The following is a 23,685-nucleotide window of genomic DNA, read 5'->3' on the forward strand; positions in this document are numbered from 1 at the left end:
TGCAATTCTGTCAGAAAAAGCAACCCTTCTCTCAGAAGATTGTTGCAGCTGCAAATGTTTTGGTACTCACATGTTTATTTATTTATTTATTTTTTTGTTTGCATTAGAACAACACAAAAAATAAAACTGAGAAGAAAAGTCAAATCTGATACAATTCCACACAGAACCCAAAAAAATGCACTGGACAAAATTGGACAAAATTATTGGCACCCTTAACTTAATATTTTTTAGCACCTCCTTTGGAAAAAATAACTGTCGCTTCCTGTAACCATGAATGAGTTTCTTACACCTCTCTACTGGAATTTTGGACCACTCTTCTTTTGCAAACTGCTCCAGGTCATTCATATTTGAAGGATGCATTCTCCCAACTGCTGTTTTGAGATCTCTCCACAGGTGTTATATGGGATTCAGATTTGGACTCATTGCTGGCCATTTCAGAACTCTCCAGCGCTTTGTTTGTAACCATTTCTGAGTGCTTTTTGAAGTGTGTTTCGGGTCATTGTCCTTCTGGAAGACCCATGACCTCTGGTGGAGACGCAGCTTACTCACACTGGCCACTACGTTGCGCCCCAAATCTTTTGTAATCATCGATTCATCAAATCAATCGTAATGATACCGTTCACACAGTCAAGGCATCCAGTGCCAGAAGCAGCAAAGCAACCCCAAAACATCTTTGAACCTCCACCATGTTTGACTGTAGGGACTGTGTTCTTTTCTTTGAAGGCCTCATTTATTTTTCTGTAAACAGTGCGATGATGTCTTTCACCAAAAAGCTCTACTTTTGTCTCATCTGCCCACAGTACGTTCTCTCAGAAGGATTGTGGTTTTGTCACATAAATTTTGGCAAACTCCAGTCTTGTTTTTTTATGCCTTTGTGTCAGCAGTGGTGTCCTACCATAGCGTCCCTTTTCATTTAGATGGCGACAGTGCAAGCTGACACTGTTGTACCCTGTGTCTGAAAATCAGCTTGAATTTGTAAATCAGGGTTCTTTATCCACCATTCGAACAATCCTTCTTTGTAATTTTTCATTAATTTTGCTCTTCCGTCCGTGTCCAGGGTGGTTAGCTACAGTGCCATGGGCTGTAAACCTCTAAACCAGTGGACACAGGAACATTAAGATCTCTGGAGATAGCCTTAAGATTGTCCATGTTTGTCCACTTTTTTTTTTTCTCTCAAATCCACAGACAACTCTTTACACTCGTTTCTTTACTCCATGCTCAGTGTGACACACAACACAAAGGTTGAGTCAACTTTTCTCCATTTTAACTGGTTGCATGTGTGATTACGATATTGCCCACACCTGTTACTTGCCACAGGTGTGTCTAAACATAAATTACAGGAGCATCACATGCTTGAAAAGCAATTATTTCTTACAATTTTGACAAGGTGCCAATAATTTTGTCCAGTTCATTTTTGAGTTCTGTGTGAAATTTGATCAAGTTTGACTTTTCTTCTGTTTTTTTTTGTGTTGTTGCAGTGCAAACAAAAACAATAAGCATGTTGAATACCAAAACATTTTCAGCTGGAACAATTTTATGAGAGAAGTGTTGCATTGTCTGACAGAATTGTAAGGGTGTCGATATTTTTGGCCATGACTGTATTTATGCTATACACTTTTTGACATTTATGACACATTTTTAGAGAAAAATAAGATAAAAGAGAGAAAAAGGGAAATATTTATCAAACTACACTACCGGTTAAAAGTTTGGAAGAATTAAGATTTTTATTTGTTTATTTCCTTTTAATGTTTTTAAATAGGTCTCTTATGCTCAGCAAGGCTAAAAAATTTTTCTCTCTAGCTAAGGAAGTTGATTAGTGACTTCTCCATCTTCATGTCCATCATGACATTTGTGGGGCTGGACATGCTAATAGGTTTGCAAACACCCAAACTCATTGTGCCCACGGAGTTCAAGGTGAGATTAAATGAAGTGCTGCAAAATAAAACTGATCTTGATTTTATTTTTTTTTTTTCAATAAAGGTTCTTCTGTAGTTTTTCTCATCATTGTATTGTATTTTCTTTTCAAATCATGTAGCCCACACGTGCCGACCGGGGTTGGTTTGTGATGCCGTTCGGAAAGAATCCATGGTGGGTTTACCTGGCAAGCTCTGTCCCTGCGCTCCTTGTCACCATCCTCATCTTCATGGACCAGCAGATCAGTGCTGTCATTGTCAACCGCAAAGAAAATAAGCTAAAGGTACCCGTGCAGTTAGCAGATTCTTCATCAACCCTGTACTTTTCAGTTATATTGACTTCTTCACATTCTGGCTCTGTTTGTTACAGAAAGGCTGTGGGTATCATCTGGATCTGATGTGGGTGGGCATTCTGATGGCAGCCTGCTCTTTTATGGGCCTGCCGTGGTACGTGGCGGCCACTGTCATTTCCATCGCTCACATTGACTCACTGAAGATGGAGAGCGAGTCTAGTGCTCCAGGGGAACAGCCTCAGTTTCTGGGTGTGAGGTGAGACATAGATGTGTTGTGGCCTCACAGTGACATTGTTTCTGCTTGGCTCTGTACAGAAAAAGAAAAGTGATTTTTAGCTTACCATCTTAAGTATTTCCTTTAATAGCCATAAATTATAAAATGGTTATTGAGAGTGGGCTGTTAAGATTTATTACAAACTTGATTGTCAGAAAATCTAATTTACATGAGGAGGCAGACCACATTTACAGTTGAGGTCAAAAGTTTACATACACCTTGCAGAATCTTCAAAATGTTAATTATTTTATCAAAATAAGAGGGATCATATGAAATGCATGTTGTTATTTTTTATTTAGTACTGACCTGAATAAGATATTTCACATAAAATATGTTTACATATAGTCCACAAAAGAAAAGAATAGTTGAATTTATAAAAATGACCCCGTTCAAAAGTTAACATACACTTGATTCCTAATACTGTATTGTTCCCTGAATGATCCACAGCTTTCTTTTTTTTGTTTAGTGATAGTTTTTCATGAGTCCCTTGTTTGTCCTGTTTTTCGGCATTTTTGCGAATTTGAACCCTTTCATTTGAGATCCATCTTTTCACATTGAGGACATCTGAAGGACTCATATGCAACTATTAAAGAAGGTTTAAATGCTTACGGAGGCTCCACAAGGAAAAATGATGTATTAAGAGCTGGGGGTGTAAACTTTTGAACAGAATGAAGATATATTTACGTATATTTTCATTATTTAGCCTAAATATCATATTTTTTTCATTTAATACTGCCCTTCAGACACTACAGAAGATACTTACATGTTTCGCAGAAGACAAAATAAGTTATATTTACCCTGATCCTTATCAGTGAACGTTTAAACCTTCGGTAATAATTGCATATGAGTCGCTCAGTTGTCCTCAGTGTGAAAAGATAAATCTCAAAATCATACAGTGATTGTTGGAAGGGTTTAAATAAACAAAAAATGCTGAAAAACCAAAGAATTTGTGGGACCTGAAGGATTTTTCTGAAGAACAGTGGGTATTTTAACTGTTGGGGACAAACAAGGGACTCATGAACAACTATCACTAAAAAAAAAAAAAAAAAAAAAAAAAAAACTGCTGTGGATCATTCAGGTAACAACACGGTTTTAAGAATTAAGTGTATGTAAACTTTTGAACAGGGTCATTTTTTAACTCTATGTAAACATCTTTTGTGTGAAATATCTTATTCAGGTCAGTACTAAATAAAAAATAACATGCATTTAGTATGATCCTTGTTATTTTGGTAAAATAATTAACATTTTGCAGATTTTGCAAGGTGTATGTAAACTTTTAACCTCAACTGTATATCCAAATGGTATAAAATCTACATGGAACAGATGCCAAACCACAAAATTAAGCTATAAACTGCATCTGTAATCAGTTGAAATGCTAAAAATAAACACATTTATGTATTGCTATTACTATTAATGACAAAAAAAGTAAAGACAACAATAAAGAGGTTGCTAAAGTAATACATATAATAACAAGTTGCTACTATGTTATTGTGTAGTATACAGTAGTTAAATACAAATTACACAAATACATAGGCTTTTCAGTACATATCTGAGTTCTCCACTCACAGTATGTTTCTGTTTTCTTTTTTCTCTCACTCCTTCTTTTCCAATTATAGAGAACAGAGACTGACAGGAATCCTGGTCTTTGTGCTGACAGGAGTGTCTATCTTCTTGGCCCCCGTCCTGCAGGTGAGCCTGTTGAAATGACAGAGATAATTAATACTGACGCTCACATATTATTTCGGGTAGATTACCAATTATTATCATAAAAATGTTCTGTGATGATGTCTGCATGATCTACTCCGCTTTAGCTGTACTATTTCAAATGGGAAAAGAGCAAACACATTTTATGTATACTACCATTCAAAATTTAGGGTCAGTAGGATTGTTTTTGGAAGAAGTTTCTTATGTTCACCAAAGCTGCATTCATTTGGTGAAAAAACAGTACAATTGTGAAATGTTACTACAAAATTAAAATGAATTAATATATAATTGAACATATTTTAAAATGTAATTTATTCCTGTGATGGTAAAACTGAATTTTCAGCATCATTACTCCAGTCTTGAGTGTCACATGATCCTTCAGAAATCATTCTAATATGCTGGTTTGGTGCTCAGGAAACATTTCTTATTTTCACACTTAGAAACAATATTTTTCTGGAAACTGATACATTTTTTTCCGCCAAGGTTCTTCTAACAGAAAGTTCAAAAGAAAAGCATAAATATTTTGTAACATTATAAATGTCTGTACTGAGTACTGTACTGTACTGAGTACTGAGCATTTATTTATTTATTACCCCCCCCCGTTTTTTTAATCTTACTGACCAAAAACTTGTGTACATTTACATTTTCATGTATTTACTAAATTGAATTTCTAAATCAGTTAAAGGGAACACAGCATAACAGCCTGAAAGTCATGTTCAGTTGATCAGATGTTATCACACTTGTGGCCATGACATTCAACATTTTTTATTATTATTATTCATGGGATTTTAAATGCAGTTGAAATGTGTTTTTAAAGGTCAAACATTAAAAAAAACCTTAATGAAACCAACCACTTAAAAAAAGTAAAGAAGCACATTTGCCTTTTTTTTTTTACAAAAAAAAAAGAAAAAAAGGTAAGTGACCCCGTAGGAAGCACGCTGTTTTGTTAAAATTAAGGGCAAAAGTAACAAATCAGTATCTCCAGGTACATTTTTCTGAAAGTCATTTCACTTCCATAATCTGATTAATCTGAGACAAAAGAAGGGTAGGTTTTATCCATCAGTAAAGCGATTGGATGGTGGTAAAGTGGCTGTTATATACCAAAATGGAGACTGAGAATATGAGTTCATGTTTATTAAAGGTGACATCGGGTGGATGCCCATTTTCCACAAGTTGATATGAATCTTTAGGGTCTTAATGAAAAGTCTATAACATACTTTGGTTAAAAATTCTCAACGGTAGTGTAAAACAACACCCATTTTACCTTGTCAAAAACAGCTTTGTTCACAGCAACCGGTTTCGGTGCATGTCTCTTCAAATGCTAATGAGCTCTGCTCACTCCGCCCCTCTCTTCTAACGAGCCGTTCTCTGGGAGACTGTAAACTTTAGCCACATTTACCTGTGAAACTTGCTAACTAGCACGTTATTACTAGAAAAGGTGATTCGCAAAGATTCATAAAAAAATCCTTATACTCACTTCTTCTGTATGCAAAGCTGGATAACAAATGATTTGCGTGAACACTGACGCATTTAGGCAGATCGGGGGTGCATTCCCTTCAAAAACAAAAAGTAATCCTCTGCGTCTTCAGTGGCTCAGATGTCGGGAGGAATTGACGACTGCTATGTTCATTATTACATTCAACAACAAAACACCTCAATCGCTTAGCCAATCTTGTATACCCCTGCTCAGGCAGGTCTGTGCTAAAACGGCCATGCAAACAATAGTCGTGGAAGGGACCTGTGCAAAAGTATATCATTCTGCTCTGAGAAAGTGATTATTATTAGGGATTTAAAAAAAAAGCACAGGGTGGATTTTTTATCATTATAGAGTGGTTGTGTAAACACTGTCAACACACATTCATATTCGAACATGTAAAAGTGGATTTTGCATCCGATGACCCTTTTAAGAGATCAAACAGATTTAATATTGCCTTCATGTTGACTTATAACGGCTGTTGCTTTGGTATCTGGGGCCAGTTGCATAAACTTAGCCTCTATGTTAAGACAGTGTCTTAAGAACTAGTTTGACCAACTAGCGGTTAGCCAAAGGGTAATCAGTCTTATTTTTTGCATTCAGCTTAGACTAATCTACATTTTTATGTAACTGAATTTAAATAATGATGACCAGTTTTAAAGAAAAAATTAGCTGACTTACTTTTAAGACTAGTCTTAACCTTTTATGCAACTGGCCCCTGAAGTGTATTTTTTTTTCTGTTCATAGTTCATTCCTATGCCGGTCTTGTATGGAGTCTTCCTCTACATGGGTGTTGCTTCTCTTAGTGGCATCCAAGTAAGTGCCTTTAGGGATGTAACCTTTTCCCAGCCTCTCCTTGTTCTCCTCCTCACAGCTATTACCGAACAGTTTGGAACCACTCTGATAGCCCATATACATTAATTGTTTTTGACATTCCTACATTTTAATATCATAGCAAACTTTCAGGGAAAACATCACAACCTGCACTTTGTGTGAGAGTGCAACACTTATTTGCATGCACGCTACAACTGTGTTTAGTGATTAGAAATGAGTGATTTCTCCACACTGTGACAGTGCAGAGCGGGGTGTTGTGGGAATGGATATTTGCATGCTGGCTGGGTTTACTGAGGCAATTTTGAGCTGCATTTTGATGAGGCTGTCAGGCTGCAGTGAGAATCCACCCTCTTGTGTAGCTTGGCAGTGGCCAGGTCCCGCTTTGCTGTGCTCAGTTAGTGTCAGTTAGAGAACAAGAGAAGGACAAAGGCAAAATGATGGACCTTTACAATATTCTTAATGAATACAAATGTATTTAGGTTAATGCTGCTTTCAGGCTAAATGCTTAAAAGCTGAGATGGACTCCAAATAGCAATACGTTCTTTTTGTCATGCTTTGGCATGTGGATTTGTGATTGTCTTTTACAGGTGAGGTAAAACAACAGACTAGAAATGAAGGCAGAAACAATCAATAATAGTTTTCAAACCCATATGACTTTCTTGTTTCCTTCGAGGAGGCAAGGGAGGCAGTGTTTCCTCAAAATATTGGATGAGAAAAAAAATTCATAGTTCAAAAATAAAACAATGCCATTTGAAAGTGTGCTTGTTTTTCTAAAGAAACACTGCCTAACAGCGACACCAGCAGATAAAGTTACAGCGGGAGTCCGCATCTCTCTCACCTCCCCTGAGCCCTTTTTAACGGACCCCCTAAAGTGTGCAGTGAGTTTGGTGGGGGGTAATTGAGAATGAACTGGGGAAAGTAATGCCTCTATCATGATATGATTGGATTTGACTGCTTATGTTCGGCTGTGACTGGTTCATGGGATAAAATCGCGAATTCATCTGAATGAACCAATATAATGGCGTTAATGGGAAGACTAATTTAAAAATGTCAGTAAACAACTCACACACTTAAATATAACCACTTTGTTAGTGTGAACATAAGAATAGCTGAACATAAGTTCACAAATAAAATATACTGTTTAAATTGTTAACATCTTGAGTTATTATTTTAATGTAAAATGCTTAAACACTACCTTGATGAGATTTATACTTCACTTTAATAAATAGAATATTGATTACATTGTTAATGTAAAAAATATGAAATAGAATAGTTTTTTTTATTTATTTTTCTGATAGTGTAAGTAATGTTTATTTAATTTAAAAAAATGTGACTGGGGCATGAATTTACATTTGATTAAAAAAAAAAAACAACAACAACTGAGGACTTTGCCCCCTCATTTCAGAACACCATTGCACGCAACTGGAAAGCATCATAAAAACATCCTAAAAGTTTTCCATATGACTCTTCTGCTTTATTTCAAGTCTTCTAAAGCCATCTGATAGTTACGTGTGAGGAAAAGATCAAAATGGAAGTTGTTATTCACCAGATCAATCCGATTTGTGAACAAATCAATCAGACTGAATCATCAAAGGATTACTTCCAAAATAAAAATTTCCTGATGATTTACTCACCCCTATGTCATCCATGATGTTCAAGTCTTTCTTTCTTTAGTTCTTTCAGAATTTTTCTTCATACAGTGGACTTCAAAGGGGCTCAACGGATTGAAGGTTAAAAATGCGATTTTAATGCAGCTTTAAAGGACTCTAAACGATCCCAGACGAAGAATAAAGGTCTTATCTAGTGAAATGATCAGTTGTTTTGTAAAAAAAAAAACAATAAAAATGTATATACTTTTTAACCTCACATGCTTGTCTGCACAGTGTGTACACTGTAGTTCAAGAAAGTCAGGGTAGGTTGATAAACTCCCATCTCATTTTCTCCTCCAACTTCAAAATCGTCCTACATTGCTGGTTTACCTTTTTTTGTAAAGGGCGTTTGACATTCTTTGCACGTTCAGTGTGTAAACATGTGGTTAGTACTGCAGCGCCGTCAGATGATTTTGAAGTTAGATGAGAAAATGAGATGGGAGATTTTTGATGTACCCTAACTGTCTTGAACCGGAGTGCACGGAGTACACATGTGCATCGCAGAGCTAGACAAGACGAGCATTTGAGATTAAGAAGGTTTTTTTTTTTTTTTTTTAGAAAATAACGAATCATTTCACTAGATAAGACCCTTACTCCTCGGCTGGGATTGTGCTGAGCCCCATTGAAGTCCATTATATGGAAATCCTGGAATGTTTTCCTCAAAAAAACTTTCTTTGCGACTGAAGAAAGAAAGACATGAATGTCTTGGATGACATGAGGGTGAGTAAAGTATCAGGAAATTTTTATTGTGGAAGTGGAGTAATCCTTTAAGATTAAACCATTTTGTAAAGTTAATCAGGTTATTCAAATCATTAAGACTGAACCATTTGCTAAAGTGAATCAACTTATTAATCAAAATGTCTGACTTGTCCATTTGGAGCCGAACATGCCTTGTCCTCATTCACTTTTTTATTAGATGGAAATGAGTCATTTGGGTTTGAACTGACATGAGAGTGAGTAAATAATGACATATTTGTCATTTTTGTTCATTGAGTATTTAATCAAACATTTTGTCTTTTATAGTTCTGGGACAGGATTAAACTGATCATGATGCCAGCGAAACACCAGCCAGATTTTTCATACCTGCGCCACGTGCCGCTGAGAAGAGTCCACCTGTTCACACTGGTGCAGATCATCTGCTTAGCTGTTCTCTGGATCCTCAAATCCACATTCCTCGCTATCATCTTCCCGGTCATGGTATGATAACATTTTATATTGCCACACATAAACAACAATGTATATCATGAGTCATAACAATATTAGTTTCCATAAAGCCTTCCAAAAATAATCTATTCAGTAAGGGATCATAGCACTTCAAAACTTTGGCTGTAATTAGTAGTTAAATCATGGTGTGAACAGGCCGTCCTATTAAACTGAAAAGAATTTCCAGAAGAATGGTCTGTGATTTCATACGTAATTCACATGTTCTTAAGGATAATAAACACTAAGGATGCATTAAGGATACAACTTTTTTTTTATTTCACAGATTCTTGGTCTCATGGTGGTACGAAAGATGTTGGACATGGTCTTTTCTCAACACGATCTGGCATGGCTGGATGATATCCTGCCTGAGAAGGAAAAGAAGAAAAAGGAGGATGACAAAAAGAACACCAAGAAGGACAAAAAGAAAGGCAAAGGAGGGGATGACAGTGAAGACGTAAGTTTTTTAGTAGCCCAAATACTCAAAGAAAGACACAGGCTGCTGGGATTTAAATGAGGGACTTTTTTTAACTTAAGTCAGATAAAATGATATATTGAAATTACTTTTGACATCCACACTATTGTTTTTGTGTTTCTCTGTTGCCACCTTCTGGTGGAAAAGAGCCTTGTGCTTGTACTAATAAAACCCAAACTTGACATTCTCCACATGCTTATACTAATCTTCATCTATTCTTTGGCCCACAGGACAAGTATAACCCCTATACAAACTGTTCCCCCACTGATTCGGACTTGGATCGCAGGTACTGTGTGCTCAAACTACACGTTCCCTACCGTGACCTCTTACAGGCGCCAGACTCCAATTCAGAGTGGGCGGCACGATGCCAACCAGGCAGTTACTACTACTGATACTGACTTTATTAGTTGTTAAAAACGTGAGAGCATTTCCTCTTAAATACTCATCTAGTCTACATTTAATAATACTAAAGATTGCATTAATACTTAGAGTAGAAATAGATGACATAGTTGAGAGGCAACTCTGCATACTAAATGTATAAATGCTAAAACCAATAAATAAGGTCATGCAAGACCTTGTATACAGTATTTTGCCTTATTCTCATTTCCCTTGCCATGCGCTTTGAAGCAATGCAGATAGAATTGTTTTCTTGCAACCACCAGTATTTTACTCTGCATGCTATTATAGAAAATGTGTAATTTATTGTGTTATGCATATGCTTTTTTTTCTTTTGCTTACATTTTCACACATAAATAATAATTATTGAACTTCCATAATTAGATGTGGGTACAGTTTCTGTTTATTTCGCTGAAAGACTGGGAAAGATGCCAGTGAGAAATTTAATTTACTTTTTGCAAGCTTTCTAAAATACATTTTTAGTAGACAAAATGAGTAATGTAACAATGTATATTAGTTCTTTTAAGGAATTTTGGTTGTTTCTTTCCCTGTATAATTGTGGTTCCAATAAGAGTGCTTATGCAGAATAACTCTGTGCTTGTAATAGATTTTCTAGGGTTTTTTTCCCCAGCCTGATTCCTCTCGCACTATATCCACAACCCATACTTATCCAAATGTGTGCCTCTGTATCACTCTGATGTAAAATCTGCTGGGTTTCATGTCTGCATTGCTGTTCAGGGGGCATGGTTTGGATAAAGTGCTCACTTTAACAAAGGTTTAATGTGTTAACGTTACTTATTGCATTAGGCATTATATTAGATATTATGGCATTTCTTCATTTTTACATATGCTATTGTTACTGTTCATAACACTTTATTATAAGACCATTGCTATATATTATATTTTATATTTTCTACATGTCAGTAAGATTTCATACTTAAGATAAATGTATACTTTTGTGAGCAACAACACTTTTACACTTATACAAAAATAAATTTAAAACAAAAATATTTTTAAATGCTGTTCATGCATTTAAGAATCTTAAGAAAATATATCACGGTTTCCACAAAAAAACAAGCTGCCCAACTGTTTGATATTTAAACTAATAAGCTAGTATGATTTCTGAAGGATCAAGGCTGCTGAAAAAAACAAAACAGATTTTCCATCACAGGAATAAATTATATTTAAAATTTATTTTGAAATAGAAAACAGTTATTTTAACTTGTAATAATATTTTAAAATATTCCTAGTATTTTGATTAAATAAATTCAGCCTTGATAGGCATTAAATATATTTTTTTAATCATACTGGCTACTTTTAACCTCCTTGTTTAAAAAATGTAATAAATTACATTATATATTCTATATTTATTTATCAGGAACATTCAAAAAATATTATAAATGAACATTAACTAAGAAGCAAATTATTTCATGATTCCTAATGCATTAACTAATATTAATGTAGAACCTTAATGTTAAGGTATACCATAGTTGCCCTAGTATTTATCACATCTAAACACTTTAGTTATCTCCTTAACTGGTAACACTTTACAATAAGGTGTCATTTGTTAACATTAGATAATGTATTAACAATACATTTATTACACTTTTAATTAACCTTTGTTAACGTTAGCTAATAAAAATACAGTCGTTGATTGTTCATGTTAGTTCAGTGCATTAACTAATGTTAACAAACACAACTTGCGATTTTAATAATGCATTAGTAAATGCTAAAAAATAACATTAAATAAGATTAATACATGCTGTAGAAGTATTGTTCATTCTTAGTTAATGTTAACTAATGAACCTTATTGCAAGACAAGCATACCGAGCCTTCTTCCTGATTCGGATGTCCTGCTCCCAAATCTTTCCCCCAAACACTTGTGCAGTCACCTGCATCTACCATCTTAATACACACTCTTCCTCAGCTGTTTCCTATTCCTATCATATCCCTCTCCTCCTACTCCTCCTCACTCTTGTAACTGGAAGTTGCCATTCCACAGCATCACTCTGCACCTGAAGATCTCCTGTCCGTCGTCTCCGGCGATGCCAATGACCAGAGGGATGTCCTGCCCCGTGCCCCAGGTGAAGATTGAGATGGAGTCGGACTATGACGACACAGATATAAACCCTAGAAGCAGACACAGAGATCACAGGGACATGAGCAGCGAAACAACGCTATAATGTCGGTTCTCCAGTTGTGCAGTTGTGCACACTCCGTCTCAGCTTGTTTGAAGATCCTGTGTGGCTAATACACACGTTCATGGTACAGAGTGGATCAAACAGCACTTTATGGGAAGACATAACTGTAACGTGGCATAAGAAGTCAGAGGTTAAATTACTTTGAAGGACAAATGTCAACCAAAATGTATGATTTATGCAATGAATGCATTAATCATCATTTTTGTTTTTTATTTTAAAAGCCAAAGTAGTACATTTTATTAATTGGAAACAATATAACACCACAGATAATGTGAAGGCAGAAAGATGATTTTATTACTAAAAATGAGAATATATTTTAAACAAAATCAGTTGTCTAAACCTTTCGAATTGTCATTTTAGAAAACTAGATCAATTTTTTAATTACCGTTCCAGTACCTTTGATATGTTGATTACAGGGATGAACAATTATGATTTTGTTTTCCTCTGTAACTGCTACCTCTGGGTTTAGTAGTGTTGCCTTTCTCTGAACAGTCTTGCTTTTCCTTCCTTTCCCATTCTTTTCCTGCCTGTAACACTCAACAATCAGGTTTCAAGTTGGGGAAAAGAAACAACCAAAAAACAAACTTTGAAATAGCAAATGAAAGAGATGTTGACCTTTCATTTTGTTTCCTTGAAAGTTTCAAAGCGTTTGTGTGACTTAAGTGTACGTGGGATGTTTTTTCTGTATATGAATATGTGTAAATGGAAAGGTTGCAAATGATGGATACTGGCCGACATGAGATTTAACCTCTGGAGAAGGAAAAAAGAACTTTTTAAGATGCTTAATTCTGTTTCCTGGCAACTTGAATTTTGGTAAAGGAAATGAGGTGGCAGGTTAAAAATATTTACTGAAATTAATGTTTTTTGTACATACAAGCCATATAACTTAAAATTCTTCATCTTCTTTTTTGTTTATTTTGTTGTACAATTAAAATCCCTTGTATATATTAACAGTTCATCCTAAGATAAGACATTGACTAACATAAACAGCAAGTTTAAAACCACTACATTTACAATTATCTGAATATTTAATTGGGTCATTTACAGTCAAAACATAAATCAACACTTTCACCTTTAGTACTGATTTTGAAGAAGGCACCTAAAATCTTTATAATGGCACCCATATGCCCTGATCATGTTAAAGAACATGACCAAGTACTACTAGTGTCGTCAGGGTCCATGGTGAAGCCATCACTGAATCCGTCACTCTCCACTAGTGTGGGTCTCTTACCACACATAGGGCAGAGTTTGTTCCTCTCACGTGAAGCTCGCATCCATATGATCAGGTTCCAGCGTGTGCCTGAGGAGATAGGCAGAGCACCGTGCATATGCTGGCCTCTGTGTAGCAGACCTTCAGTTACGTGATGCTCCACCTCCACACACTCCGTCTCACTCAAAGGCACCTAAAACAAACGCACATGAACAGGACATTGTAAATATACACCTTTAACATGCATTACTAGGCTGGATGCTTGTGCTGCCCACTGTTTCATCCAAAACTGTCAATGTCTTTGTAAAGTGAAGTGTTGTATAATCGTGAAATAAAGGCTCTTCTTGAAGAAATTGTTTGTTCGTGCTTCTAATGGAGTTGAATGGTGATTGTGATATTTCATTTTATTTTTATTCAACTTATTATATTCATTAAGCAGATTATACATTCAGTTAGGTTTTTAAAAACATTTCGATGCAATGACACCCTAGTAAGGACTGGCCTTTTCTAAAATAGTAATAAAAAATCTACATAAACTGAAAATGATTAAGCATGATATTATGAACATGGTTTCCAAAAGTAAATAACTGACATTTATATTGTCACTGCACATAAAGCTATAGCAAATTATTACTACATCTATTATAAAACCTATTAAAGATGTATTATAAATGTATTAAATATTAAACCTAGAAATACAGTCAAACTAAAAATTATTCAGACACTAGATTTCTTTTTTTACTAGTGGCTGCAGGACACTATAGTTCATTTATGTAAATGAGCAGAGCAAAAATAAAGTAAACTGTGACATGTTATGCCCAAAAATTCTTCCAGTAAAACTGCTAAAAATTTGGGACCAAAAATTATTCAGACACTGACCATGTTTTGCTTAAGTGTTTTTTCTATAATTGCTAATGCGACCTTTTCACACTACAGACTGAACAAAATTAAACATTGCTTGGTATTTGGTCAACAAAGTATTGATAGTTGTGTAAATATTGTCACACTAACAGTTGTTTGAACTTTTGGTTAATTATAATCCATTACATGCCTTTCTATCAAAGTTATCTGACATTATCAAGATGAATTTGTTCTTACAGTTTACAGGGTTCTCACAGGTCCTTGAAATCCTTTGTGAATCTGAAAAAAAAATTCAAGGCCCTGGAAAGTTTTTGAAAATAAACATACATAGATACAGGTCCTTGAAAGTGCTTGAATTTATTTTGTGCAAGAAGTTTTCTGAAAAAATTCCATATTATTCCCTCCACTTGGCCAGGTGCAAAGCTGAATATTCTTCACTTTTATGCAAAAAAAGAAATACGACTAATAGAATATCAGATCTCTGTCATATGGCCAAAAAGAAATGCAAAATAAATAAAGAATGCGCTTTTGCATAGTTGTGTTTGACAGAGGAAAATTACAATAACAATGTATCTTACAGGGTAACATGATGTAACCTTGCTCTCACTTGAAATGTGTCCCCACATTAAGTCTCAGAATTTGAGGCTATTGAACCTGGAAAGTCCTTGAGTTATTGTCATATTTTTTTTTTTTTTACCATTTTCTAAACTATAGTGAATAAACTGTGAGAAATGTTGAAGGTGTCTGCATAAATTTTGGTTTGACTGCATTTAGAAAGAAAATATTCAGTTTGTATTTAGTTGTATTAAGCATTTTTCTTCTGCCCAGTATTAGAGTACAGTTATATGTAGAAACCTGAATATTGCAATAAGAAAAGTTATTAGTATTTCAAGTTGACTTGTTAATTTTGACAGGCCAGTTGTTTGTGCATACATATAGTTAGATGTAGAAATTTGAATATTGAGATGTAAAAAGTGATTAAAGGGTTAGTTCACCCAAAAATGAAGATTGCGTTTGGTACTGTTGATGAAGGAGCCAGTGTTGTGACGTAGAACCTGGATGCACTACACTTTGTTTACAAGCAGACGACACACTGTACATAAAACAGTCTTCGTAAACATGTCTAAAGATTCAGACAGAAAGGATGACTTGCAATTTTTCGTGCAGCCTTACTTATTCAGTGCCAAAGACTCACACGGAGAGTTTTTTTTTGTGCACAAAAAGTATTCTTGTAGTTTCATAAAATTAATGTTGAACCACTGATGTCACATGGACTGTTTTAACAATATCCTTACTACCTTTCTGGGCCTTAAACGTGGTAGTTGTGTTGCCGTCCATGCAGGGCCAGAAAGCTCTTGGATTTCATCAAAAATATCTTAATTTGTGTTCCAAAGATGGTAAGTAGTTAATGAAAGAATTTTCATTTTTGGGTGAACTATCCTTTAAACGTTGTCTTCATTATCATCACATTATTTTCAAGCTCTATTGTAAACTATAACTCACAGCACCTGTCTCATGTCTCCAAAGAACAAGTTCCCCTCCATAAAGTCTTTCCCCAGTGATACATTCAGAGTGACTTCAGCGTTGTCATAATGATAGCTAAGGTCCAAGTCTTCACGCATAGCATACTTGACCACGAAAGCCTTGTGACTGTCCAGACAGTTTCCTCCACAGTCGCTGTAGAGCAGAGCCGTGAGTGGACGCAGATAGACCTCCCTCAGCGGGGTGATGAAACTCTCATCAAAGCCCAGTTCATCAAGGAGAATCTGTATTCAATAAGAGGGGTGTCAAATTAATATTAAACATGAACAACGAGAATAGTATTAATCTGCTTTTTGATGCCAATATCAAAGTGTGGATGATAAAAATGCGCACTCCATAATTGTTCATGGTGTTTGGCCGGCCCTTCGGTGCATCAGACTGTTCAAAATGCTCCAGCTCCTCTATAAAATCCTTGCAGAATTCCTTTCGGAACACCGGGAATCGGAAAACCCTTGGTGCTGCAAAATACACAATAAACCAGATTTGTTGTTGTGAATTTTCTTCCATAATTTGACAGATTTCAACTGAGCTCACCTGCTTCTCTCTGGATGAGTTTCATTAATCCTTCCACGGTTGCATTACTTGAAGTACAGTATTTTACCAACTGTAAGAGTTCTGGGGCCAGAAATGATTCCTTGCATAGAATATATGATGTTATAGCATATGGGTGAACGAGTTTGAATCACAGACTATCTGAATTGCTGAATATAAGTACCTGCAAATGATAAACATGCTGATGTAGAGGCGTATAAATCTCCTTGATGGTAGCTGCTCTCTGTGCTGATTTCAATTTATGATTCTGGCGTCTTTCGATTTCTGCATGAATCTATAAATACACAGCTGAGTAAATAACCACCCTCTTACAGCCTTGATGTCCATCGTTATCACAAGAGCGATTTCCTCTCCCCAGAGCCCCACTCACCTTTCCAAGCACGTCTCTGAACTGAGATTCAGACACACAACCCAGGGATCTGAGGATCTTAAGCAAATGTCAGCGGTGTTTAGACAGAAATGGAAAAGTGTTTAACATTAAAACATTAGCCGGTGTTGCAAGAAATCACTTACATTTTGATAGTCCGTCCTGAACTGTCTCTCTGAGACGAAACGAACGTGAAGTTTGTATTCTTCAAGAAAGATATTATCTGTGAAATAACAGCTGCATGTGTAAAATTTCTCCATGGTGTGACTAATATAGATTTTATAATAACAACTACATACTGTTACATATTTAAACAGCTTTTAAAACATCTTAAGCTAACGAAAATATATTTCAACCAGGGTTAGTCTAGTTTGAACTGTCAATCTCTTCAGGCTCCGCCCACTCAATGAATGTTTTGGAACGACCAATAAAATGTCCGTAAAGAAACACACAGCTTCGATAAAAATGAATACTTAAGCAAATTAGATTTAACAATTCTACATATTTCTATGTATATAAGTATGAATATTCGAGACATGTCTTGCATGAGTTCCTATTTAAAAAGAGCGATAAATACCGAGAGTGATAAAAATAATGTTTACATCCTGGTACGTCACTTAAATCCTTCCGTCCGACTGTTATTGTGTGTGAGTGTGCAAGTTCAAGGCAAATTCGAGTTGTTCAGAAACACGTTTTAATTGTCCCATCTATAGGTGCGCCTGTAATTTTGAATTTAAAATTGGATGATTATTTAGCTGTGCCGTTTGTTATGTATTTAAAGCCTGGGACCGTATATTCGCGGCAGAATGTTGAGTGTGGACTCGTTGCCAGTTGCCGAAGAGGAGGTGGTGGAGTCCAGCTCAAACAGACTGGGGGACATTTACACGTTTGTTGCCGAGGGCTGTTATCCTCAAACCATGAATCCTATTCGCAAGAAAAATCTCAAAAGATATGCTCAGAAATTTATGATTGACGGTGAGAGCAAATCTTTCATATGTTACATCAGAATCATCATAATGTCAGTAATCCCTCTTTCAGTGTTTTGTAGTGTTTCCTGAAAACAATGTAATTTAATTTCTCATGTTGCCATGTTAACTTTGACAGACCAAACAATAAACTGTGCTAATGTATATATGTAGTAAGTTACAATCAGTGTTGGGAAGGTTACTTTGGAAATGTAATAGGTTACAGATTACAAGTTACTTGATTAAAATTGTAATAAGTAGTGTAACTGTTCAATTACTTTATTAAAGTAATGTAACTTATTACTTTTTGATTACTTTTCTAAATTTCTAATATTTTCAACTGTTAATCATTTTGAAACATTTAAACCAGGCAGAGTTAACCTTACAGTAGTGTTCAACACTGATTACTGTCAGACTTTCAAAATACTTTATCACTTGAATTAAGACTATAATAAGTAAGGGATAATATACATCTTTATTTTGCGATAACAAAGCCTCCATGAAGAAATCAGTTGCTAGCAAACGGCAAGTTCAAACTAGACATTTTAGGGATACAGTGCAGTCATACCAGTTTTCTTACACAACATTTCACCGCATAAATAATTAAGTAGTAGTACTAGTTCGTTAGTTATCTTATAATCCATTACAATGTACAAAAATAAAAAATAAAAAATGGCAGCGGCTGCGTTTGTATGAAACAATAGAGCAAGCCCACGATACCAGGATGACAGAATTAAGAAACTGTCCACATAATATTGAATTAAGCTTTAATATTTTATTAGCTAACCAAACGCAAAGCTTCCGCCAAGAAAAATTATCAAACATATAGCACTGACTTAAGTTGCCCCGAAAGAGTCTGAGCTGTGTAATAATTTAATTTAAAGCACAGCCACCACAAATTCAGACTTTTTTTTTACTTACATTTTTGGGCTTCTTATGCCTTTTATTGTGATAGGACAGTAGAGAGATGACAGGAAAGAGCTGGGAGGAGAGAGGGGAGCGGGATCGGCAAAGGACCTCGAGACGGGAATCGAACTCGGGTCACCGTGAGCACAGTTGCGCTATATGTCATAGCAAGATCATAACATAAATAACATCATAACAAGAAATAGTTTAATAGCTATGATACTGGGTTTGAAATCAAATGTTTGCATATTTATGACAGAAAACACTAGCCTCTAACAATGCCTTGGAAAAAAACAATCTTAAAAAATAAAGTTTATGCATAAATCCAAATAGGAAATAAAACAGTTATCGAATAAGCATGTGTCCTAAACTCCTGAAACATTGGTGTCTCATTTTAGAGCAGTCAATGCAATAAAAAGAAGTCAGTTAAATCTGTAAGTGGGGGTGGGTGTGTGAAAAAATTCAGATGTAATCCCCTTTGTAATCACTGGCATTTTTCAAAAGTAACTAATTTAATTACATATTTTTTCTCAGTAACTGTAACTAATTACAGTTACATTTATTTTGTAATTAAATTACGTAATTCCGTTACATGTAACTATTTACTCCCCAACACTGGTTACAATGTTTTAAACATTACACTTAAATAAGAACTTGCATGTATTTGTTTATTTGTGCTTTATTATCTCTAACCTTTATTGATAAATTCTATAGATGGCCGGTTGTATTATGTGGGACCGAAGAAAGAAGAAAAGCGAGAAGTAGTGATTGAGGCAGAGCGGAAGAGACAGATATTCCTGGAGTGTCACTTCAATGACATTGGGCATCACTTGGGGCAGAAGAAGACTGTTCACAGGATTCAGAGTAAATACTACTGGCTTGGCATTGTCAAGGATGTTGTGGATTGGGTATGCAGTGGATGTCATTAATCTGACCCTTGTAGGAAAGAAGGTGTTCAGTACTGTAGTGTTTTGTATTCATACCTTCATCTACAAATCACTGTCATCTGTTTCAGATTAAAGTGTGCGAAACGTGTCAGCACGCTGAGCGGAATAAAAACCTGGCTAGAACGGTTCGACCCATTAAGGTGGATGGTCCGTGGGACATTTTGGCTATTGAAATAATCGGTAAAAATTTGAAAGGGACTTTTAAGAAGGTTTATCTGTTATCGGAATGCATTTTGAAGGCATAACCAAATTTTTTCCATTGTGTTATTCAAAAACAGGTCCATTCCCAGGCACTGCACATGGAGGAAATACACACGTTGTTATTATTACAGATTACTACAGTAAATGGGTAGAGGCTTTTCCTGTACAAAAGAAAGATGGTCTTTGTGTTGCACGATGCATTTCATCATCCACTTGCAGGTGAGATAACAATGTAGCATCAATAAAAAATAAATATGCTAATATGTGTTATATTTATTTATTTTTGTAATCCCCCTCTAGATTTGGCCCTGCGAAGACAATATTTTGCTCTCAAAGTGCTGACTTCTGTGAGGAGGTAAATCTTTTTTTTTTTTTTGGTCAAAATACCAAACTTTTATGCAAGATGTGTTTAAATGTATTTTAATAGTGTTATTATTCATTCTTTTAGGTTACAAAGCACCTGTGTGACCGGTGGAATATAGCGCAGAGAGTTTTGTCGGTAGACCAGCCGCAGCGGAACGCACTGTATGATCGTAGCAGTAATCTACTGAGAGATGCCATAAAACAGATGGTGGTGGAAAAACAGGTGGAGTGGGATGATTTTCTTGATCCAATTTTGGCCACCTTCAGGACATCGGTCAACCCTACGACAAAATTTACACCACACTTTTTAATGTTTAACAGAAAAGCCAGCATATCTACTGAGGTAAGTAAATGAACATTACGATGTAATCATTTTGTGATATGAAGTAATGATTTAATGTAATAAGTAGTGTGATTTAGTGTAAAAAGTAGTCTATAAAAATTTGTTAAAAAAAAAACTTTAAACTTTTCTGTAATTAAAGGGATACTCACTTACCTTTATGTCGTTCCAAACCTGTAAGATCTTCGTTCATCTTTGTAACACAAATTAAGATATTTTTGATGAAATCCGAGTTTTCTGACCCTGCGTAGACAGCAACACAACTGCCACATACATAGCTCAGAAAGGTAGTAAAGACATTGTTAAAATAGTCCATGTTACATCAGTGGTGCAACCATAATTTTATGAAGCTACTAGAATATTTTTTGTGCACAAAGACAACAAAAATAATGATTTTATTCAACAATTTCTTCTTTTTAATCCCTTTAATCATGATTAATCACACATAATGTTATAATTTGAAATCATAAATATATTTTCACACTAAATCTCCAAATGAATGTACAGTTGAGGTCAAAAGTTTACATGTATCTTGCAGAATCTGAAAAATGTTAATTATTTTACCAAAATAAGAGGGATCATACAAAATTCATGTTATTTTTATTTAGTACTGACCTTAATAAGTTATTTCACAAGAGAAAATAATAGTTTAATTTGTAAAATGTGTGAAATTACCCCTTTCAAAGGTTTACATACGCTTGATTCTTAACACTGTTTTGTTACCTGAATGATCCACAGCTGTGTGTTTTTTTTTTTTTTTTTTTTTGTTCATGATAGTTTGTCCTGATCAGTTAAACAGCCTGTTCTTCAGAAAAATCCTTCAGGTCCCACAAATTCTTTGATTTTTCAGCATCTTTTGTGTATTTAAACCCTTTCCAACAATGACTGTATGAATTTGAAATCTATCTTTTCACGCTGAGGACAACTGAGGGACTCATATGCAACTATTACAGAAGGTTCAAACGCTCACTGATGCTCCAGAAGGAAACATGATGCATTAAGAGCCAGGGGGTGAAAACTTTTAGAATTTGAACTTATTTTGTCTTCTGGGAATCATGCAAGTATCTTCTGTAGCTTCTGAAGGGCAGTACTAAATGAAAAACAAAGGAGATATTTAGACAAAATAAGAAAAATGTATACATCTTCATTCTGTTCAAAAGTTTACACCCCTGGCTCTCATTCACAATAAATATGAAAATGGCTGGATAAAACACATGATATCAATGTTTAATGTGTGAATTGATCCTCTTGATACAACATCAGAATGTTTACAGTTATTTCCACACTTACACTAATGTCATAATGTCTTTATTACTGTGACAAGCACATCACTGACAGGATGAAAAACAGGTAGCCATACAAAACTTAGAAAAATGCAAGTGTCCTGTGGGTCCTACTTGTTGCCCCCATCATACTCACAAAGAGGAGCGAGGGGAGGAGATGATAGGATAGGTCTAAATGCAGACTGTCTTCAGTCAAACTTCACAGAGCTGGAGCATGGCGCACAAATAGTAATAAAAAAAACCTGAATTTCTATTTATGATCTGTTTTTTCTTTTTCTCTCTTGTTTTTTTAAAAACAAAGATTGATCCTCTCTGCTATCAGGACCAGGAGGATGAGACCCTAAATGAAGAGGACACAAATGCCTTTCTTTCCTCCATGCAGGAGCAACAGAATAACATCAAACAGATGGTAAACCCTGAGCATTTGTTTGTATAGCTAAAATCTTCTCATTGCTGTTATTTACTAAAAGATCAGTTTAATTAGTGTGCTGTCCTCCAGTGTGCCATCTGATTTTAGCAGACAAGCTTAGAGACACTGATTTTAGTGCTTTGAAATTGCAATTTCACACCATTCTTCTGCTAATGTTCTTTTTTGTCTGTACAGGTAGTTACAAATATGAATGTTGCATATAGACAAGAAAAGAAAAATGCAAAACGCAAGGCAAGAAATATGCCTTCCATCACTCTCACTGTGAGCAACCCATTGTTCAGCACAGAGGAAACGCCCTCAGCAAAAAAGCTTAAGGAAAGCCTCTACCTGTCTTTTCCAGTAGAGACAGTCCTAACCACAGTCCAGAATGTACCTGAAGCCAAGAAAAATGGCTTAGAATATCCTCTAACAGACTCTGATGTGCACTGAAAATCTTTTTGGATTTGACTAATCATAAAGCACTATCCGCAAAGTGTATTTGCATAGGCTACAGCTTGAAGACTTGATATCTGCAGTAGGTGGTCCACAGAGAGTAGGGCAAGCAGATGAACTCATGTTCAATTTCAGCACATAATGTAGCAAGATTAAAATATTGTATTTCACCTCAAGGAAAACACTGATGAATGGTCTTTTTTGGTTTTTTGCTTAGTCACAGAACTACACACCCAAAGATGTAGATGTTTGTCCTGCTTTGTTGACTCATGTCCCAAAAGACATTTTCATCTGTATTTGCTTTAGACGAGTCAACTGACGTACAGAGATTTCAGTATTATCTGAAAGAATGTTGTGTAAACTTTAATTATGAAGATTGTAATATTCAGTGTTCATTATTGCAGAAAATAGTTAGTTTGTTTTTCAGATCATTATTATATAACACCAAAGTGTTTTTTTTTTTGTTTCTCATAGTGAGTTTGAATTTGCAAACTGCAATTTTTTAAAAGTGCTTCATTGTTTACTTAATCACCTATTCAGCCATGTGTTTGGAAAGAAAACTTTAAGGTTCTATATGTCAATAAATAGTTGTACATTTTCAGACTTAATCTCATTTTGCTCCATTATGTTTTAAATGATGATAAATGCTATCCAACAATTGACTTTTCATTTGTAATAAATAGGTTTGTTATTCAGTTAAAAGCAGTTACTCCGTGGCCAATGTGACACATCTCATGCAACTTCCTGTTTGCTTTGAAATAACGAGGGTTGAAACAAAGGTGCAAGAATGTGGCCACAGATTGCAGCAGATTTCACAATATGGCTGACCTCACCTTGTTACTTGTGTCATCATTTGGACCGCCTGCCAAGTGA

The 23,685-nt window shown here is 35.4% G+C and overlaps 3 protein-coding genes across 4 annotated transcripts in view; 2 read left to right on the forward strand and 1 right to left on the reverse strand.

Annotated features, from left to right (window-relative positions):
* slc4a5a (solute carrier family 4 member 5a) overlaps positions 1-12,614 on the forward strand; it is a 39,856-nt gene extending 27,242 nt beyond the window's left edge. Inside the window, exons 18-26 of the mRNA XM_051110325.1 lie at positions 1,801-1,914; positions 2,036-2,197; positions 2,284-2,462; positions 4,097-4,169; positions 6,406-6,474; positions 9,165-9,338; positions 9,628-9,798; positions 10,047-10,102; positions 12,215-12,614. Coding sequence (XP_050966282.1) covers positions 1,801-1,914; positions 2,036-2,197; positions 2,284-2,462; positions 4,097-4,169; positions 6,406-6,474; positions 9,165-9,338; positions 9,628-9,798; positions 10,047-10,102; positions 12,215-12,395 — 1,179 coding nt within the window. The 3' untranslated portion in view covers positions 12,396-12,614. The remainder of the gene's footprint in view (positions 1-1,800; positions 1,915-2,035; positions 2,198-2,283; positions 2,463-4,096; positions 4,170-6,405; positions 6,475-9,164; positions 9,339-9,627; positions 9,799-10,046; positions 10,103-12,214) is intronic.
* ogfod2 (2-oxoglutarate and iron-dependent oxygenase domain containing 2) lies at positions 12,269-17,337 on the reverse strand. Of its 2 annotated transcripts, XR_007827801.1 has the most exons (8): positions 17,092-17,337; positions 16,949-17,005; positions 16,742-16,852; positions 16,561-16,660; positions 16,360-16,484; positions 15,993-16,250; positions 12,810-13,816; positions 12,269-12,342 (listed from the first exon to the last, which is right to left on the reverse strand). XR_007827801.1 is itself a non-coding variant. In XM_051110324.1 (7 exons), the coding sequence occupies exons 1-7, from the start codon at positions 17,203-17,205 to the stop codon at positions 13,547-13,549; spliced, it is 1,035 nt and encodes a 344-aa protein (XP_050966281.1). In that variant the 5' UTR covers positions 17,206-17,337; the 3' UTR covers positions 12,809-13,546. The 2 variants fall into 2 exon arrangements, 1 of the variants encoding a protein (XP_050966281.1); XM_051110324.1 differs by lacking the exon at positions 12,269-12,342 and having other exon boundaries at positions 12,809-13,816.
* A 249-nt stretch (positions 17,338-17,586) lies between these two features.
* Positions 17,587-23,415, forward strand: zgc:113436 (uncharacterized protein LOC503528 homolog). The gene is made up of 8 exons (XM_051110322.1): positions 17,587-17,920; positions 19,531-19,724; positions 19,832-19,943; positions 20,042-20,183; positions 20,265-20,319; positions 20,413-20,670; positions 22,252-22,359; positions 22,555-23,415. Exons 1-8 carry the CDS (start codon positions 17,752-17,754, stop codon positions 22,807-22,809), a joined length of 1,293 nt encoding a protein of 430 aa, XP_050966279.1. The 5' UTR covers positions 17,587-17,751; the 3' UTR covers positions 22,810-23,415.
* Positions 23,416-23,685: the final 270 nt, after the last annotated feature.

The sequence above is a fragment of the Labeo rohita genome, chromosome 5 (genome assembly GCF_022985175.1).
Source record: "Labeo rohita strain BAU-BD-2019 chromosome 5, IGBB_LRoh.1.0, whole genome shotgun sequence".
NCBI classification, from domain to species: Eukaryota; Metazoa; Chordata; class Actinopteri; order Cypriniformes; family Cyprinidae; genus Labeo; species Labeo rohita.

Excerpts from the sequence above, each read along its gene's own strand:
- ogfod2 (XM_051110324.1), bottom strand. The coding sequence starts at position 17,205 with ATGGAGAAATTTTACACATGCAGCTGTTATTTCACAGATAATATCTTT. Across the intron at positions 16,661-16,741 it reads AGCATGTTTATCATTTGCAG|GAATCATTTCTGGCCCCAGA; the intron begins GTACTTATATTC and ends ATTCTATGCAAG. Across the intron at positions 13,817-15,992 it reads TCTTTGGAGACATGAGACAG|GTGCCTTTGAGTGAGACGGA; the intron begins GTGCTGTGAGTT and ends CGTTTGTTTTAG.
- zgc:113436 (XM_051110322.1), top strand. The coding sequence starts at position 17,752 with ATGTTGAGTGTGGACTCGTTGCCAGTTGCCGAAGAGGAGGTGGTGGAG. Across the intron at positions 20,320-20,412 it reads GTGCTGACTTCTGTGAGGAG|GTTACAAAGCACCTGTGTGA; the intron begins GTAAATCTTTTT and ends TCATTCTTTTAG. Across the intron at positions 20,671-22,251 it reads AAGCCAGCATATCTACTGAG|ATTGATCCTCTCTGCTATCA; the intron begins GTAAGTAAATGA and ends TTAAAAACAAAG.